Raw genomic sequence first — 19465 nt, 5'->3', positions numbered from 1 at the left:
TCTCCTTCTGACTGTCTCCCTCTGCCTGTCTCTCCATCTGACCGTCTCCCTCTCTATCTCTCTCTCTGTCTGACTGTCTCCCTCTCTCTCTCTCTCTGTCTGATCGTCTCCCTCTATCTCTCTCCCTCTCTCTCTCTGACTGTCTCCCTCTCTATCTCTCTCTCTCTCTCTGTCTGACCGTCTCCCTCTCTTTCTCTCCGACTGACCATTTCCCTCTCTCTCTCTCTCTCTCCGTCTGACCGTCTCCCTCGCGGTCTCTCCCCGTTTGACCGTCTCCCTCTCTGTCTCTCTCCGTCTGACCGTCTCCCTCTCTCTCTCTCTCTCTCCGTCTGACTGTCTCCCTCTCGACCTCTCTCTCTGTCTGACCGTCTCTCTCTCTCTCCGTCTGACCGTCTCCCTCTCTGTTAACAGGGGATTCAGTTTGACCAGTGGCTCCCGAACTTCCATTTTTAAACCCATCAGCGTCCAGGTGATGTGGTGAGTTGCTGCTCATTGCTTTTAAGAGGTGAGATAGAGAGAACGAGAGAGAGTGAGGAACAGAGAGAGAAATGGATAAGATGGTCACTGAGCACAGAGCGTGTTATGATCTCGGAATGACAGTGACTGTATTAAATTGGGGAATGCTGTACCTGGTTAATATACAATGCGATCCCTTTATAACCACTACAGCCTTAAGGAGCAGGGGACAGTTCCCTGAAACCAGGATACACCAGTGCCCCAGCCTCTGCTGTAGGACTGTGTCCAGTTCAGGACCCAACACTTTAGGGAGGTTTAAGGGAATTCCAGAGGCTGCAGGAAAGATTTAGAAGATTGTTTCATTGACATGGACCAATTGGAGATGCTGGAACTATTCCACTCGGAGAAGAGAGGGTCGAGAGGGGATTTGTTGGAGGTTTTCAAACTCAGGAGGGGTCTGGACAGAATGGAGAGGGAGAAATGGTTTCCATTGAGGGACAGATCAAGACCCAGAGGGACAGAGATGAAAGTCAGTTGGTAAAAGAAGCAACGGTGACAGGAGAAGAAACATTTTCACACATTGAAGGTTTAGGGTCTGGTACATGCTGCCTGAGATTGTGATGGAGGCGGTGTCAATGCAGGGGTTAGGGTCAGGAATGTGCTGCCTGCGAGTGTGGGGGGCGGGGGGAACGGGGTGAATGGAGGGGTTAGGGTCGGGAATGTGCTGCCTGCGACCGTTGGGGGGGCGCAGGGTGAATGGAGGGGTTAGGGTCGGGAACGTACTGCCTGAGAGTGTGGGGGGCCAGGGTGAATGGAGGGGTTAGGGTCGGGAATGTGCTGCCTGCGACTGTTGGGGGCGGGGGGAACGGGGTGAATGGAGGGGTTAGGGTTGGGAATGTGCTGCCTGAGAGTGTGGGGGGGGGGAACGGGGTGAATGGAGGGGTTAGGGTCTGGAATGTGCTGCCTGAGAGTGTTGGGGGGGGGGGGGCGCGCAGGGTGAATGGAGGGGTTAGGGTCGGGAATGTGCTGCCTGCAAGTGTGGGGGTGGCAGGGTGAATTGGGTCCTCACCCTCCGACAGTGCCCGCTCCCTCAGCACTGACCCTCCGACAGTGCCCGCTCCCTCAGCACTGACCCTCTGACAGTGCCCGCTCCCTCAGCAGTGACCCTGCGACGGTGCCCGCTCCCTCAGCACTGACCCTCCGACAGTGCCTGCTCCCTCAGCACTGACCCTGCGACGGTGCCCGCTCCCTCGGTAGCGACTCACTGATGAATTATGTGATCTCTCTAGGACAGTCCTTCAGACATTGCACAAAGCCTGTGAAGAGTCTTCATACTTCAATCTGTTTCCGGGGGGGAGCGGATTACTCTGGGCTGACTACTACATGCAGAGAATCGACTCCAAGCAGACCTACGTCAATGAGTGGAACACCATGTCCGACCTGCTCTCTGTCCGCCCTCCATCCCCACAACACAGCACGTAGGTTCAACTCTGTACTCTCCAGCTCAGAAACACTGTCCTCCATCAACACACACAGCCATAGACCGTCCCGTTGTCCCAGACTGACTTCCTTCTCTCTCCCTCTCTCTCAGTCTCTCTCTCTCTCTCTCTGTCTCTCTCTTTCTCTCTCTCTCTCTCTGTCTCTCTCTCTGTCTCTGTATGTCTTTCTGTCTCTCTGTCTCTCTCTCTCTGTCTCTCTGTCTCTCTCTCTCTCTCTTTCTCTGTCTCTCTCTCTCTGCCTCTCTTTCTCTCTGTCTCTCTCTGTCTCTCTCTCTCTGTATCTCTCTCTGACTGTCTGTCCCTCTCTCTCTCTCTGTCTCGCTCTCTTGCTCTCTGTCTCTCTTTCTCTCTGTCTCGCTCTCTCTCTGTATGTCTCTCTGTCTCTCTCTCTCTGTCTCTCTCTGTCTCTCTCTCACTCTGTCTCTCTCTCGGTCTCTCTCTCTGTCTCTCTCTCTCTGTCTCTGTCTCTCTCTCTCTCTCTGTCTCTCTCTCTCGCTCTCTCTCTCTGTCTCTCTCTCTCTGTCTCTCTCTCACTCTCTCTCCCTCTCTCTCTCTCTCTCTCACTCTTTCTCTCTCTATCTCTCTCTCTCTCTGTCTGTCTCTCTCTCTCTCTCTCTGTCCGGGTTAGCAACCATGTTTACTCTGCCTGACCTATTGATCTTTCTCTGTGTTTCTAATCCCAGACCAACAGATCAGGATGTAACAGAACTGCTAGTTCGATCCAATCTTCGTGTTGTCATGGCAGACATGGATTTAGATCAAGCAACATCCAGAGTGGTAGGGAAGTGTGTTCGGAATGCTGACAGTGCGAGTGAGCGGGAAGGGGTATGGTCCATTGGGATTGGCGACAGTGGGAGTAAATGGGAAGGGGTTTGGTCCATTGGGATTGGCGACAGTGGGAGTAAATGGGAAGGGGTTTGGTCCATTGGGACTGGGGACAGTGAGAGTGAATGGGAAGGGGTTTGGGATTGGGGACAGTGGGAATGAATCGGAAGGCGTTTGGGTCCATTGGGATTGGGGATAGTGGGAGTGAACGGGAAGGGGTTTGGTCCATTGGGATTGGGGACAGTGCGAGTAAATGGGAAGGGGTTGGGATAGGGGACAGTGGGAGTGAATGGGAAGGGGTTTGGTTGTGGACAGTGGGAGTGAGCGGGAAGGGGTTGGGATTGGGGACAGTGGGAATGAATGGGAAGGGGTTGGGATTGGGGACAGTGGGAGTGAATGGGAAGGGGTTGGGATTAGGAACAGTGAGAGTGAACGGGAAGGGGTCGGGTTGGGGACAGCGGGAGTGAACGGGAAGGGGTTGAGTTGGGGACAGTGGGAGTGAATGGGAAGTGGTTTGGGTCCATTGGGATTGGGGACAGTGGGAGTGAATGGGAAGGGGTTTGGGTCCATTGGGACTGGGGACAGTGGGAGTGAATGGGAAGGGGTTGGGGTCCATTGGGACTGGGGATAGCGGGAGTGAATGGGAAGTGGTTTGGGTCCATTGGGATTGGTGACAGTGGGAGTGAATGGGAAGGGGTTTGGTTGTGGACAGTGGGAGTGAGCGGGAAGGGGTTGGGATTGGGGACAGTGGGAGTGAATGGGAAGGGGTTGGGATTGGGGACAGTGGGAGTGAATGGGAAGGGGTTGGGATTAGGAACAGTGAGAGTGAACAGGAAGGGGTTGGGTTGGGGACAGCGGGAGTGAATGGGAAGTGGTTTGGGTCCATTGGGATTGGGGACAGTGGGAGTGAATGGGAAGGGGTTTGGTCGTGGACAGTGGGAGTGAGCGGGAAGGGGTTGGGATTTGGAACAGTGAGAGTGAACAGGAAGGGGTTGGGTTGGGGACAGTGGGAGTGAACGGGAAGGGGTTGGGATTAGGAACAGTGAGAGTGAATGGGAAGGGGTTGGGTTGGGGACAGTGGGAGTGAACGGGAAGCGTTTGGGATTGGGGACAGTGGGAGTGAATGGGAAGGTGTTGGGTTGGGGACAGTGGGAGTGAATGGGAAGGGGTTGGGATTGGGGACAGCGGGAGTGAATGGGAAGGGGTTGGGATTGGGGACAGTGGGAGTGAATGGGAAGGGTTTGGGATTAGGAACAGTGAGAGTGAATGGGAAGGGGTTGGGTTGGGGACAGTGGGAGTGAATGGGAAGGGGTTGGGTTGGGGAGAGTGGGAGTGAACGGGAAGGGGTTGGGATTGGGGACAGTGGGAGTGAATGGGAAGGGTTTGGGATTTGGAACAGTGGGAGTGAACGGGAAGGAGTTGGGTTGGGGACAGTCGGAGTGAACGGGAAGGGGTTGGGATTGGGGACAGTGGGAGTGAACAGGAAGGGATTGGGATTGGGGACAGTGGGAGTGAACATGAAGGGGTTGGGATTGGGGACAGTGGGAGTGAACGGGAAGGGTTTGGGTTGGGGACAGTGGTAGTGAACGGGAATGGGTTGGGATAGAGGACAGTGGGAGTGAACGGGAAGGGGTTGGGATTAGGAACAGTGAGAGTGAACGGGAAGGGGTTGGGTTGGGGACAGTGTGAGTGAACGGGAAGGAGATGGGATTGGGGACAGTGGGAGTGAATGGGAAGGGGTTGGGATTTGGAACAGTGAGAGTGAACGGGAAGGGGTTGGGTTGGGGACAGCGGGACTGAACGGGAAGTGGTTTGGGTCCATTGGGATTGGGGACAGTGGGAGTGAATGGGAAGTTGTTTGGTTGTGGACAGTGGGAGTGAACGGGAAGGGGTTGGGATTGGGGACAGTGGGAGTGAACGGGAAGGGGTTGGGATTGGGGACAGTGGGAGTGAATGGGAAGGGCTTGGGATTAGGAAAAGTGAGAGTGAACAGGAAGGGGTTGGGTTGGGGACAGCGGGAGTGAATGGGAAGGGGTTGGGTTGGGGACAGTGGGAGTGAATGGGAAGGGGTATGGTCCATTGGGACTGTGGAGAGTGGGAGTGAATGGGAAGGGGTTGGGGTCCATTGGGATTGGGGATAGCGGGAGTGAATGGGAAGTGGTTTGGGTCCATTGGGATTGGGCACAGTGGGAGTGAATGGGAAGGGGTTTGGTTGTGGACAGTGGGAGTGAGCAGGAAGGGGTTGGGATTGGGGACAGCGGGAGTGAATGGGAAGGGGTTGGGTTTGGGGACAGTGGGAGTGAATGGGAAGGGGTTGGATTGGGGACAGTGAGAGTGAATGGGAAGTGGTTGGGTTGGGGACAGTGGGAGTGAATGGGAAGTGGTTTGGGTCAATTGGGGATTGGGGACAGTGGGAGTGAGCGGGAAGGGGTTGGGATTGGGGACAATGGGAGTGAATGGGAAGTGGTTGGGATTGGGGACAGTGGGAGTGAATGGGAAGGGGTTGGGATTAGGAACAGTGAGAGTGAATGGGAAGGGGTTGGGTTGGGGACAGTGGGAGTGAACGGGAAGGTGTTCGGATTGGGGACAGTGGGAGTGAACGGGAAGGGGTTGGGATTGGGGACAGTGGGAGTGAACGGGAAGGGATTGGGATTAGGAACAGTGAGAGTGAATGGGAAGGGGTTGGGTTGGGGACAGTGGGAGTGAATGGGAATGGGTTGGGATTGGGGACAGTGGGAGTGAACGGGAAGGGGTTGGGTTGGGGACAGTGGGAGTGAACAGGAAGAGGTTGGGATTTGGGACAGAGGGAGTGAACGGGAAGGAGTTGTGTTGGGGACAGTGGGAGTGAACGGGAAGGGGTTGGAATTGGGGACAGTTGTAGTGAACGGGAAGGGGTTGGGATTGGGGACAGTGGGAGTGAACGGCAAGGGGTTAGGTTTTGGAACAGTGAGAGTGAACGGGAAGGGGTTGGGTTGGGGACAGTGGGAGTGAACGGGAAGGGATTGGGATTGGGGACAGTGGGAGTGAATGGGAAGGGGTTGGGTTGGGGACAGTGGGAGTGAACGGGAATGGATTGGGATTGGGGACAGTGGGAGTGAACAGGAAGGGGTTGGGTTGGGGACAGTGGGAGTGAACAGGAAGGGGTTGGGATTGGGGACAGTGAGAGTGAATGGGAAGGGGCTGGGTTGGGGAGAGTGGGAGTGAACGGGAAGGGGTTGGGATTGGGGACAGTGGGAGTGAATGGGAAGAGGTTGGGTTGGGGACAGTGGGAGTGAACGGGAAGGGGTTGGGATTGGGGACAGTGAGAGTGAATGGGAAGGGGTTGGGATTAGGAACAGTGAGAGTGAATGGGAAGGGGTTGGGATTGGGGACAGCGAGAGTGAATGGGAAGGGGTTGGGACTGGGCACAGTGGGAGTGAATCGGAAGGGGTTGGGTTGGGGACAGTGGGAGTGAACGGGAAGGGGTTGGGATTGGGGACAGTGGGAGTGAATGGGAAGGGGTTGGGATTGGGGACAGTGTGAGTGAACGGGAAGGGGTTGGGATTGGGGACAGTGGGAGTGAATCTGAAGGGGTTGGGTTGGGGACAGTGGGAGTGAATGGGAAGGGGTTGGGTGGGGACAGTGGGAGTGAATGGGAAGGGGTTGGGTGGGGACAGTGGGAGTGAATGGGAAGGGGTTGGGTTGGGGACAGTGGGAGTGAACGGGAAGGGGTTGGGATTGGGGACCGTGGGAGTGAATGGGGAACCATTATGTTGGATAGGCAGCTGAGAATGTGTGAGCAATTACCAGCTTGTTTGCTGACTTCGTGAAATGGAGCAGTTTTGGACGAAAACACACAGTTCACTGTCACAAAGGAATGTACAGTTGTCGCTTTGACATATGGGAACAAAAACCTGATTCCCAACCACTAGGGAGGGAATTCCCTCCCTCAGGGACACTGTGGGTCACCCCACAGCGCATGGACTGCAGGAGTTCAAGAAGGCAGCTCAGCCCCACCTTCTCAAGGGGGGCAACTAGGGACGTAGCAATAAATGCTGGGCCCAGACGCTGACGCCCATGTCTCATGAGGGAATAAAAATAAAGTGAAGCCTACATCGCAGTCGGTGGTTGGGCTGGGAATCTCAGTGATTTGTTGGGATGTGGGATGTAACCGATGAATTCTCTGACTCCCAGATCCGAACTGCATTAGAACAGCGAATGCAACTTGACCTGAAGGAATATAAAGGGTTTATCGAGAATGAGATAATGCTGGTGCTCGCTCAGATGGATAAACCGAGTAAAATCTTCCATTATCTTTACTTGGTGAGTGTCTCTCTCCACCTCCCCCATCTCTTTCTCTCTCTCTCTCTATCTCTCTCTCTCTCTCCGCCTCCCCCTCTCTCTCTCTCTCTGCCTCCCCGTCTCTCTCTGCCTCCCCCTTCTCTCTCTCTCTCTCTCTCTCTCTCTCTCCCCGCCTCCCCTTTCTCTCTCTCTCTCTGTCATATTCTGCCTGTCTCTCTCTCTGTGTATCTCTGGTTCTCTCTGTCTCTCACACACACTTGCTCTCTCTCCCACTCACACTCTCCCCTGTTTTAACTCACTCTACCTCTCTCGATATCTCCTTGTTTAAACAGATATGAAACTGCCTTGTTTGATATTCCCAGGGTTCAGAATGGAATGCCTCTAACTTTGAAGAACTGGAACAGAACAGGTAAATGATTATTTCGATATCTCTTTCTATCTGTCTCCCCCACTCCCCCTCTCTCCCCACTCTTACCTCTTGTACACCCTCACTCTCCTCCACGCTGTTTCTCTCACACTCCCCACCCTCCAATATGTGCCATCTATATCATACTCTCTCCCCTCCCTCTCTCTCTCTCCACCACTTCTCTGTTCCTCCCAACCTATATCTTCCTCCTACGAGTCCTTCTCTCTCTAACCTCCCTCCCTCCTTCTTCCTGTACACCTCTCTCCATCCCCCTCTCCCCCTCTCTATCCCCACTCTGTCCCTCACCATTCCTTTCCGATCTCTCATTGTCTGCCTCCCTCTCACTGTCTCTTTTTCTCGCCTCTCTCCCTCTCCCTGGCACACTCTGTCTCTCTCTCTCCTCTCGTGCCCTCCCCCAACCCCTCACCACCAGCCGCCCCCAACTTTGGCTCTAATTCAATTTCCCTCTCACTCCTCGCTCTCCCTCTCGCCCTTCCATCTCCATCAACCTCTCCGCTCCTTCTGTCCCTCTCAGCTGCAGTCCCTCCCCACCCTCACTCCCTATCTCTCCCTCTCCCTGTCCCGCCACTTTCTCTCTCTCTCTCCCTCTCCCTCTCTCTCTCCCTCTCTCTCTCTAAAAGACTTTGGAAGTCACTGTATTAAATATGCATTGTATAGGTTATCATCTGCCTTGTCTTTCTCTCTCTCCCTCCCCCTCCGACTCTCTCCCTCCCCCTCTCGCTCGATATCCACCCCTCTCCCTCACTCTCGCCATTCCCCTCCCTCGCTCTCCCTGTCGCACTTTATCTCCCTCATCCCCCCTGATCCCCCCGTCTCCCACCGAACCCCCCCAACCTCTCCCTCTGCATTGGTGCAGGGTGGGCTATATCCTCAATGTGACCCGGGAGATTGACAATTTCTTCCCAGCCCAGTTCAAGTACCTCAATATTCGCGTTTATGATGAGGAATCGACAGACCTCCTATCCCAGTGGGAGCAAACTTATCGCTTCATCAACACTGCCCGGTAGGTACAGGGGTGCGGGTGGGTGGGGCGGGGGCAGGGGGCGTACAGTGCCCGCTTCCTCTGCGCTGACCCTCCGACAGTGCCCGCTCCCTCTGCACGGACCCTCCGACAGTGCCCGCTCCCTCAGCGCTGACCACCCGACAGTGCCTGCTCCCTCTGCGCTGACCCCCTGATAGTGCCCGCTCCCTCAGCACTGACCCCCCTGACAGTGCCCGCTCCCTCAGCACTGACTCTCCGACAGTGCCCGCTCCTTCAGCACTGACCCTCCGGCAGTGCCTGGTCCCCCAGCACTGACCCTCCGACAGTGCCCGCTCCCTCAGCACTGACCCTCCGACAGTGCCCGCTCCCTCTGCGCTGACCGCCCCCGACAGTGCCCACTACCTCTGCACTGACCCTCCGACAGTGCCCGCTCTCTCAGCACTGATCCCACGACAGTGCCCGCTCCCTCTGCGTGACCTGCCCGACACTGCACGCTCCCTCTGCACTGACCCTCCGACAGTGCCCGCTCTCTCAGCACTGACCCCCGACAGTGCCCGCTCTCTCAGCACTGACCCCCGACAGTGCCCGCTCCCTCAGCACTGACCCTCCAACAGTGCCCTCTCCCTCAGCACTGACCCCCCGACAGCGCCCGCTCCCTCAGCTCTGACTCTCCGACAGCGCCCGCTCCCTCTGCGCTGACCCTCCGACAGCACCCGCTCCCTCAGCACTGACCCCCGACAGTGCCCGCTCCCTCAGCACTGACCCTCCGACAGTGCCCGCTCCCTCAGCACTGACCCTCCGACAGCGCCTGCTCCCTCAGCACTGACTCTCCGACAGCGCCCGCTCCCTCTGCGCTGACCCCCCCCGACAGTGCCCACTACCTCAGCACTGACCCTCCGACAGTGCCCGCTCCCTCTGCGTGACCCGCCCGACACTGCACGCTCCCTCTGCAGTGACCCTCCGACAGTGCCCGCTCTCTCAGCACTGACCCCCCGACAGTGCCCGCTCCCTCAGCACTGACCCTCCGACAGTGCCCGCTCCTTCAGCACTGACCTTCCGGCAGCGCCTGGTCCCCCAGCACTGACCCTCCGACAGTGCCCGCTCTGTCAGCACTGACCCTCCGACAGTGCCCGCTCCCTCAGTGCTGACCCTCCGACAGTGCCCGCTCCCTCTGCGCTGACCCCCCGACAGTGCCCACTCCCTCAGCGCTGACCCTCCGACAGTGCCCGCTCCCTCTGCGCTGACCCCCCCGACAGTGCCCACTACCTCAGCACTGACCCCCCGACAGTGCCCGCTCCCTCAGCACTGACCCTCCGACAGCGCCTGCTCCCTCAGCTCTGACCCTCCGACAGCGGCCGCTCCCTCAGCACTAACCATCTGACAGTGGCCACTCCCTCAGCACTGACCCTCTGACAGTGCCCGCTCCCTCAGCTCTGACCCTCCGACAGTGCCCGCTCCCTCAGCACTGACCCTCCGACAGTGCCCGCTCCCTCTCCGTGACCCGCCCGACACTGCCTGCTCCCACTGCACTGACCCTCCGACAGTGCCCGCTCCCTCAGCACTGACCCTCCGACAGTGCCCGCTCCCTCAGCACTGACCCTCCGACAGTGCCCGCTCCCTCAGCACTGACTCTCCGACAGTGCCCGCTCCCTCTCCGTGACCCGCCCGACATTGCACGCTCCCTCTGCACTGACCCTCCGACAGTGCCCGCTCCCTCAGCACTGACCCTCCGACAGTGCCCGCTCCCTCAGCACTGACCCTCCGACAGTGCCCGCTCCCTCAGCACTGACCCACCACAGCGCCCGCTCCCTCAGAGCTGACTCTCCGACAGCACCCGCTCCCTCAGCACTGACCCTCCGATAGCGCCCTCTCCCTCAGTACTGACCCTCTGACAATGCCTGCTCCCTCAGCACTGACCCTCTGACAATGCCCGCTCCCTCAGCACTGACACCCCCGACAGTGCCCACTCCCTCAGCAAAACCCTCCGACAGTGCGGCGCTCCCTCAGCACTGACCCTCCGACAGTGCCCGCTCCCTCTGCGCTGAGATGTGATGTGTCTGTGTCTCTGTGTAGGAGCAGTGGCTTGCGTTGCTTGGTTCATTGTAAGATGGGAGTTAGTCGATCTGCATCGACTGTCATTGCCTACACCATGAAACAGTACGGCTGGGATCTTGAGAAAGCCTTTGCCCACGTTAAGGAACGGCGTAGTGTTGTCAAACCCAATTCTGGTTTCCTCAGCCAGCTCCGCATTTACCAGGGAATTCTGAATGCCAGGTGAGTTGTTCCTGTTCTCTCTCAAATCTGATTGGAAACAGTGCCTGGTTTCAGCAAGCTCTCTGTCCCCCTTTCTCTCTCACTTCCTGTCCGTGTCTCACAGTTCTGTCTTATTTTGTCTCCCTCTCTGTGTTTCTGTCTCCCATCCTTCCTTGCCTCTCTCCTTACCCACTTCTCCTGTTCTCTCTCAATCCCTCTCTCCCAGTCTGAGTCTTCCTGTATCTTTCTTGCTTGCTGACTCTCTCTCTCTCACACACACACACACATTCTGCCTCTCCCTGTCTCTCCATAGCCATCTGTGTCCATCACTCTCTTACATTTCCAAACTATCTCTCACGCACACTGTCACTCTGTTTCTCTCTCTGTCTGTTTCACAACCTGTCTCTCACTTTCTCATTCTGTTGCACTCTCTCTCTCCGTCTTTCTGTGACTCCCTCTCGCTGTGTCCATTTGAGATTCTGTGCCTCTCTCATTCATTTGCTGTTTTTTTGTTCCCTCATGAGACATGGGCCTCGCTATCTGGGCCCGACATTTATTGCCCCGTCCCTAGTTGACCCCTTTGAGAAGGTGGGGGTGAGCTGCCTTGAAATGCTGCAGTCCATGGGTGTTCCTTAGGGAGGAAATTCCAGGGATTCTGACCCAGCGACACTGAAGGAACGGGGATATATTTCCGAGTCAGGATGGGGTGGTGGCTCGGAGGGGAACTTGCAGGGGGTGGGGGTCCCATGTACCTGCTGCCCCTTGTCCTTCTGGATGGAAGTGGGTCATGGGTTTGGAAGGTGCAGCCTGAGGATCTTTGGTGAGTTTCTGCAGAGCATCTTGTAGACGGTACACACTGCTGTGACTGAGCGTCGGTGGGGGGAGGGAGTGGGATGTTTGTGGATGTGGTGCCAATCGAGCGGGGGCTGCTTTGTCCTGGATGGTGTCCAGCTTCTTGAGTGTTGTTGGAGCTGCCCCCATCCAGGGGCAAGTGGGGAGTATCCCATCACCCTCCTGCCTTGTGCCTTGTAGATGGGGAGACAGGACGGGAGTTACTCGCTGCAGGATTCCCAGCCTCTGACCTGCTCTTGTAGCCGCTGTGTTTATGTGGTGGGTCCAGGTGAGTTTCTGGTCAATGGTAACCCCCAGGATGGGGGTAGTAGGGGATCCTGTGATGGTAACCCCCAGGATGTGGGTAGTGGAGGATCCAGTGATGGTAACACCGTTGAATGTAAAGGGACGATGGTGAGATTGTCTCTTATCGGTGATGGGCACAGCCTGGCATTTGTGTGGTGTGAATGTCACTTGCCACTTGTCAGCCCGAGCCTGGGTATTGTCCAGATCTTGTTGCATGTGAACACGGGCTGCTTCAGTACCTGAGGAGTTGCAAATGGTGCTGAACCTTGTGCGATCATCGGCAAACATCCCCACCTCTGACCTTATGATGGAGGGAAGGTCATTAATGAAGGTGGTTGGGCCTCGGACACTATCCTGAGGAACTCCTACAGAGATGTCCTGGAGCTGAGATGATTGACCTCCCACAACCACCAGCATCTCCCTTTCTGTCAGGTATGACTCCAACCACCAGAGTGTTAGCCCCCGATACCCACTGGTTCCAGTTTTGCCAGGGCTCCTGATGACACATTCGGTCGAATGGTGAGAAAATTCGTAAAGCCGAAATACAAAGGGATCGGGGACTGTTGGTCCAGGATTCTCCAAAAGTTAACTTGCAGGTAGAGTCCGTGATTAAGAAAGCAAATGTAATGTTGTCGTTTATCTCAAGAGGGTTGGAATATAAAAGCAGCAATGTGCCTTTGAGACTTTATAAAGCTCTAGTTAGGCCCCATTTAGAATACTGTGTCCAATTTTGGGCCCCACACCTCAGGAAGGACGTACTGGCCCTGGAGCGTGTCCAGCGGAGATTCACACGGATGATCCCTGGAATGGTAGGTTTAACGTATGATGAACGGCTGAGGATCCTGGGATTGTACTCATTAGAGTTTAGAAGGTTGAGGGGAGATCTAATAGAAACTTACAAGATAATGTGTGGTTTAGAAGGGGTGGACACTGGGAAGTTGTTTCCGTAGGTGGGGAGACTAGGACCCATGGGCACAGCCTTAAAATTAGAGGGGGTAAATTTAAAATGGAACTGAGATGATATTTCTTCAGCCAGAGAGTGGTGGGTCTGTGGAATTCATTGCCATGGAGCGCAGTGGAGGCCGGGACGTTAGATGCCTTCAAGGCAGAGATCGACAAATTCTTGATCTCACAAGGAATCAAGGGCTACGGGGGGAGTGCAGGGAAGTGGTGTTGAAATGCCCATCAGCCATGGTTTAAATGGCGGAGTGGACTTGATGGGCCGAATGGCCTCACGTCCACTCCTATGTCTTGTGGTCTTATGGAATGCAGCCTTGATGTTGAGGGCTGTCACTCTCCCCTCACCTCTGGAATTCAGCCATTTTGTCCATGTTTGAACCAAGGCTGTAGTGAGGTCAGGAGGTGAGGGGCCCTGGCAAGACCCAAACTGGCCGTCGCTGAGCAGGTGCTTGACAGCCCTGTCAGTGACACTGTCCGTCACTTTACCGATGGTCGAGAGGAGACTGATGAGGTGGTAATTGGCCGAGTTGGATTTGTTCTGCTCTTTATGGACAGGACACACCTGAACAACTTTCCACATCGTCGGGTAGATCCCGGCGTTGTAACTGCACTGGAACAGCTTGGCTAAGGGAGCACAAATCTCTCCCTTTCTCACTCTCTCTCTCTCTCTCTCTCTCCCCACCGTAAGTGTCTCACATTCTCTCTCTCTCTGTGTGCAGCAAACAGCGCCACAACTTTCTGTGGAGGAGCTGCTCGGAGACTGACCTCACTGACATTTCCAAGGAGCCAAAGCAGGGTCCGGCCGTGAGACGATCCCAGGACGACTCTGAGACAGGGCCCAGAAGGTCAAGGCAGCTGCACCGTTCCCCTGGGTCTCTCTCCCCCTCAGGCCTCTCTCCTAGGCCTAACTCCCCCTCAGGCCTCTCTCCTAGGCATAACTCCCCCTCAGGCCTCTCTCCTGGGTCTTACTCCCCCTCAGGCCTCTCTCCTAGGCCTAACTCCCCCTCAGGCCTCTCTCCTAGGCATAACTCCCCCTCAGGCCTCTCTCCTGGGTCTTACTCCCCCTCAGGCCTCTCTCCTAGGCCTAACTCCCCCTCAGGCCTCTCTCCTAGGCCTAACTCCCCCTCAGGCCTCTCCCCTGGGTCTCACTCCCCCTCAGGCCTCTCTCCTAGGCCTAACTCCCCCTCAGGCCTCTCTCCTAGGCCTGACTCCCCCTCAGGCCTCTCTCCTAGGCCTAATTCCCCCTCAGGCCTCTCTGCTGGGCCTCACTCCCCCTCAGGGCCCTCCCCAGAACCTCACTCCCCCTCCGGCACCCCTCCCAGGCCTCCCTCACCCTCAGGCACACCCCCTGCTCCCGGCCCTACCTCATCCTACCACTTCAGGCCTCTGGGGGAGCAGTCCGACAAAGCCCCAGCTGCTTCCGTGCTTTTGCCCTGCACCCCCTCCATCAGCGTAGAGGGGGCCCCCCTACCAGAACGTAGCCCACCAGGCCGGGAGTCGAGCCTGTGTATGCCCGAGCCCCTGGCGCCCTCGCTGAGGAAGAAGCTGGACCTCCTGACACTGATGGGGCAGGTGAAGGAAATGGAGAGGCTGCAGGAGGCCTTGGAGAGCACAGCGGCCCCAGCCCCGCAGAGAGCCCGGGCCTGGAGGAGGAGGGCCTACTCGGTGCAGGCCCTGGGAGTGGACGAGCATGACTGGAGCCGCTGGAAGTCACTGGATGTCGGGGTAAGAGCCGACACCTCTGAGGCCTGAAGGTGGGGGAGGTGGATGTATCGCTGTTGAGGGGTGAGCATTCACCACTCAGGCCGAGGCCTGGCCCAAATCCAGGGCTTGGAGTTTCACATTCCAGGCCTGCTGTACCCCGGAATTGGGTTTGTGGGGTGGGAGGTGGGTTTACAGCAGCCATGAATCACATTACCCCAGCACACCCCCCCAACGCCTCACACAGTGAAGCCTGTTGACTTCTAGTTGCCTTGACCTCCGTCTGACCTTTGAACCCTTCTGAGTCTTATTGACTCCTACGTTTGACCGATCAACCCCCCACTGAATTCCCGCTAACTTCGTGATCCTTCTGTTGAAAAATTCAGAGCAGGACCATGCCATTCGGCCTCTTGAGCCTGCTCCCCCGTTTCACTAGGATCATGGCTGATCGCCCAAGTCAGTCCCCGTTCCTGCTCTCTCCCCGCAATATCCTTTGAGATCCGAATCTAACTCCTTCTGGAAAACATTTGATGCTCTGGCCTCGATTGGTTTCTGTGGCCGAGAATTCCAGAGGCTCCCCCACTCACTGGGTGAAGACATTTCTCCCCATCTCAGTCCTCAATGGGCCAACCCCGTAATCCTTAGACAGTGACCCACCTGCTTATGGACTCCTCCACCATCGGGAACATCCTTCCTGCGTTTACCATGTCTAACTTGGCCGGAATTCTATGGGGTTGCCCTCCCCAACTCTTCTAAACTCCAGTGAATGCAATCCTAAACGGCTCCATCTCTCCTCAGACTTCAGTCTTGCCATCCCAGGGGTCAGTCTGGGAAACCCTTCCTGCTCTCCCCTCATCACCAGAACCTCCTTCCTCTGGTACAGGGACTCCCCCCCCCCACCCCCCACCCAAACTGCACCCACAATCCCCCAGGCTTGGCCTCACCAGGCCCAAGACAATTCAAGTTCCAAGAAGTCCCTGCGTCTGGCCTTGGTGGAGCTCTCACTGCAATCCCTCCTGAGTCTCATTGACCCAGTCACCCCTCTCCCATGTGACCCTCAGTCACCTGACATCAGCGTCAGTCCGGCCCTAGTTAATGGCTCCATGGTTGACCATGTCAGAGACTCACACTGACAGCCGTCACGTCTCATCGGGCCCCTGACCTTTTACTGATATTTGATTGACACATTGTGTGCCCTGGGAGGGAGTTGGGTTTGGGGTTTGGGGTTTAGTTTTGGGGATTGGGTTTGGAGTTTGGGGATCAGGTTTGGGGTTTGGCTATTGGGTTTGCAGTTTGGGTTAGGGGTTTGGGAATCGGGTTAGGGGTTTGGGGATCAGGTTAGGGGTTTGGGTATCGGGTTTGCAGTTCGGGTTAGGGGTTTGGGAATCGGGTTAGGGGTTTGGGGATCAGGTTAGGGGTTTGGGTATCGGGTTTGCAGTTCGGGTTAGGGGTTTGGGAATCGGGTTTGGGGATCGGGTTTGCAGTTTGGGTTAGGGGTTTGGGAATTGGGTTAGGGGTTTGGGTTAGGTATTTGGAGTTTGATGATCAGGTTAGGGGTTTGGGATTAGGGATTTGGAGATTAGGTTTGGGGTTACGGGTTTGGGAATTGGATTTGGGGTTACGGGTTTGGGAATTGGGTTTGGGGATACAGGTTTGGGAATTGGGTTTGGGGATACAGGTTTGGGAATTGGGTTATGGGATTGGGTTTGAGGTTAGGGGATTCGGTTTGGGATTAGTGGTTTAGGGATTGGGTTAGGGGATTGGGTTTGGGGTTAGGGGTTTAGGTTAGGTGTTGGGATTTGGGGATCAGGTTAGGGGTTTGGGGTGTGGGGATCATGTTAGGGGTATGGGGATCCATTTTGGGGTTTGGGTAAGGGGTTTGAGGATCGGGTTTTGGGATTGAGTTAGGGGTTTGGGGCTCGGGTTTTGGGATTGAGTTAGGGGTTTGGGGATCGGGTTAGGGGTTTGGAGCTTGGGTTAGGGGATTGAGTTTGGGGTTTGGGTTTGGGCCTTGCGTTAGGTTTAGGGACTTGGGTTAAGGTTAGGGGCTTAGGTTAGGGTTGTTGGGTTTGGGGTTTGGGTTTGGGGTTTGGGTTTTGGTTAGAGTTTTGGGTTTAGATTAGGGATTGGGGTTTGGGGCTTGGGGTTTGGGTTTGCGTTAGGGGTTGGGGTTTGGGTTTGGAGTTTGGGTTAGGATTAGGATTGTGTTTTGGGGTTGGGGTTTGGGGTTAGGTGTTTGGGTTAGGGGTTTGGGTTTGGGTTAGGGGTTTGGGTTAGGGGTTATGGGTTTGGGTTAGGGGTTTCAGTTATGGGTTTGGGCTTAGGGGTTGGGGTTTGGGTTGGGTTTTGGGTTATGGGTTTTGGGTTATGGGTTTGGGTTTGGGTTGGGGGTGGGTTAGGGATTTGGGTTAGGGGTTATGGGGTTGGAGTTTGGGTTAGGATTAGGATTGGGTTTTGGGGTTGGGGTTTGGGTTAGGTGTTTGGGTTAGGGATTTCGGGTTTGGGTTAGGGGTTTGGGTTAGGGGTTAGGGTTTGGGTTAGGGGTTTGGGGTTAGGGGTTTGGGTTAGGGGTTAGGGTTAGGGGTTTTGGGTTTCTGTTAGGTGTTTTGGTTTGGGTTAGGGTTGGGTTTTGGTTTGAGGTTTGGGTTTCGGTTTGGGGTTTGGTCTTGGGGTTCGGGTTTGGGTGAGGTGTTTGGGGTTTGGGTTTGGGTTGGGTTTTGGGGTTTGTGTTTGGGGTTTGGGGTTAGGGTTTTGGTTTGGGCTTGGGGTTTGGGTTTGGGGATGGGGTTTGGATTTGGGGTTGAGGTTTGGGGTTTGGGTTTGAGGTTGGGGTTTGCGGTTTGAGGTTGGGGTATTGGGTTTGGATTTGGGGTTGGGTTTGGGGTTTTGGTTTGTGGTTTTGGGTTTGGATTTGGGGTTTGGGTTTGGATGTGGGGTTGAGGTTTGGGGTTTTGGGTTTGGTTTTGGGGTTGAGGTTTGGGGTTGGTCTTTGGGTTTGGATGTGGGGTTGAGGTTTGGGGTTGGGGTTTGGATTTGGGGTTGAGGTTTGGGGTTGGGGCTTGGGGTTGGGGTTTGGGTTTGGATGTGGGGTTGAGGTTTGGGGTTGGGGCTTGGGGTTGGAGTTTGGGTTTGGATGTGGGGTTTGGGTTTGGGGTTGGGGCTTGGGGCTGGGGTTTGGGTTTGGATGTGGGTTTTGGGTTTGGGGTTGGGGCTTGGGGCTGGGGTTTGGGTTTGGATGTGGGGTTGAGGTTTGGGGTTTGGGTTGGGGGTTTTGGTTTGGGGTTTTGGTTTGGGGTTTGCGGCTAAGTTTGAGCTTGGCCTGTTTGCTGACCATGCGTCTCTCCCCGCCCCCCCCGCCCCCACCCTTTGCAGGACACAGCCTTCCTCGAGGGCCCGGGTAGGGATGACGTGTCATGGCCCAGGTCCCCCGGTGCCACACCTCAGAAGGGCAAGACGCAGGGGCGCAGCTCCCTGCACCATCTCCACCAGTGCCAGGCCGTGGACTTGCCTGAGGAGGACGAGGTGAACGAGGGGGGGCATGGAGACGCTGTGCCAGAGCAGACTGCGGGCCTGGAGATGGCAGGGGCCGGACACTCGGCTGTGGAGGGAGGGGGCACAGCAGGGAGGAATTACCCCCCCAGGAAGGCTGCCCCCCAACACCGCCACTCTGTGGCTGCCCTGCAGGAGTCAGCTCTGGTCTTGCAGCGAATGAAGCATTTCGCTGAGGGAGGGCCAATGGAAGGTCTCCAAGGGGAGGGGGCCGGAAGCTGAGGAGACACCCCCCGCCGACCTTACCCCCCGTAGCTGTCCCCAACAGCCCCCCCTCCTCATATTCCTCCCGCTCACTACAGCTCGCTATGCCCAGTGTGATTACAGCAGCCCCTTCAAATCCCATACCCTCACCCACCCATATATTTCCAGCAATCTCTGATATTCCCAAATTGTCTCCAGTCCGCAGGAAATTTGCTGCATTCCAACCTCCTCTCGACCGCCAACAACAACAGTGGAGCCACCTGCATTAATGTAGCGCCTCAGTGCAGTGACACACCCCCGGAGTATTTCACAAAGGGCCATGTTCAGGAACCAGAGGACAGGGGGCGCTTCGTGGGGTTCTGGGACCAAGCTCTGTCAAATGATCGGGTGGGGGTGGGTTTTAGGAGCGTCCCAGAGCAGGAGGGAGGCGGGGAAGAGAGAGACAGAGACTGGGGTCTGGGTGGAGGGAGATGGAGAGCCTTAAGGAGGAAATGCCAGAGATCCAGGCCCAGGCACGGGGACTGATCAGAATCAGGGTGTGGCCGTGATTGATGGAATGCAGAGACATCAGAGATAGGGAGGGGGTGTAGGGGATGGAGGGAGTTACAGAGATAGGGAGGGGGTGTAGGGGCTGGAGGGGGTGACAGAGATAGGGAGGGGGTGTAGGGGATGGAGGGGGTTACAGAGATAGGGAGGGGGTGTAGGGGCTGGACGGGGTTACAGAGATAGGGAGGGGGTGTAGGGGATGGAGGGGGTTACAGAGATAGGGAGGGTGTGTAGGGGCTGGAGGGGGTTGCAGAGATAGGGAGGGGGTGTAGGGGCTGGAGGGGACTGACAGAGATAAGGAGGGGGTGTAGGGGCTGGAGGGGGTTACAGAGATAGGGAGGGGGTGTAGGGGCTGGAGGGGGTTACAGAGATAGGGAGGGAGTGTAGGGGATGGAGGGGGTTACAGAGATAGGGAGGGGGTGTAGGGGCTGGAGGGGGTTACAGAGATAGGGAGGGGGTGTGGGGGCTGTAGGGGGTTACAGAGATAGGGAGGGGGTGTAGGGGCTGGAGGGGGTTACAGAGATAGGGAGGGGTGTAGGGATGGAGGGGGTTACAGAGATAGGGAGGGGGTGTAGGGGCTGAAGGAGGTTACAGAGATAGGGAGGGGGTGTAGGGGCTGGAGGGGGTTACAGAGATAGGGAGGGG

At 56.4% G+C, this 19465-nt stretch overlaps 1 protein-coding gene across 1 annotated transcript; it reads left to right on the top strand.

Moving 5' to 3' along the window:
- Positions 1-369: 369 nt before the first annotated feature.
- Positions 370-18871, top strand: LOC125449554 (protein phosphatase Slingshot homolog 1-like). Its single transcript, XM_059644304.1, has 9 exons — positions 370-477; positions 1746-1934; positions 2639-2732; positions 6954-7082; positions 7424-7470; positions 8345-8491; positions 10544-10744; positions 13540-14545; positions 17894-18871. Exons 1-9 carry the CDS (start codon positions 473-475, stop codon positions 18290-18292), a joined length of 2217 nt encoding a protein of 738 aa, XP_059500287.1. The 5' UTR covers positions 370-472; the 3' UTR covers positions 18293-18871.
- The last annotated feature ends 594 nt before the right edge of the window (positions 18872-19465 follow it).

This window comes from Stegostoma tigrinum, unplaced genomic scaffold, assembly GCF_030684315.1.
Source record: "Stegostoma tigrinum isolate sSteTig4 unplaced genomic scaffold, sSteTig4.hap1 scaffold_671, whole genome shotgun sequence".
In the NCBI taxonomy this organism is placed as follows: Eukaryota; Metazoa; Chordata; class Chondrichthyes; order Orectolobiformes; family Stegostomatidae; genus Stegostoma; species Stegostoma tigrinum.
This window is presented reverse-complemented; position numbering and strand designations above follow the sequence as displayed.

What these genes read in the sequence shown, in the direction of transcription:
- LOC125449554 (XM_059644304.1), top strand. An exon ending in TCTTCCATTATCTTTACTTG is followed by an intron (nt 7,083 to 7,423) that starts GTGAGTGTCTCT and finishes TGATATTCCCAG; the next exon opens with GGTTCAGAATGGAATGCCTC. An exon ending in CAGGGAATTCTGAATGCCAG is followed by an intron (nt 10,745 to 13,539) that starts GTGAGTTGTTCC and finishes CTCTGTGTGCAG; the next exon opens with CAAACAGCGCCACAACTTTC.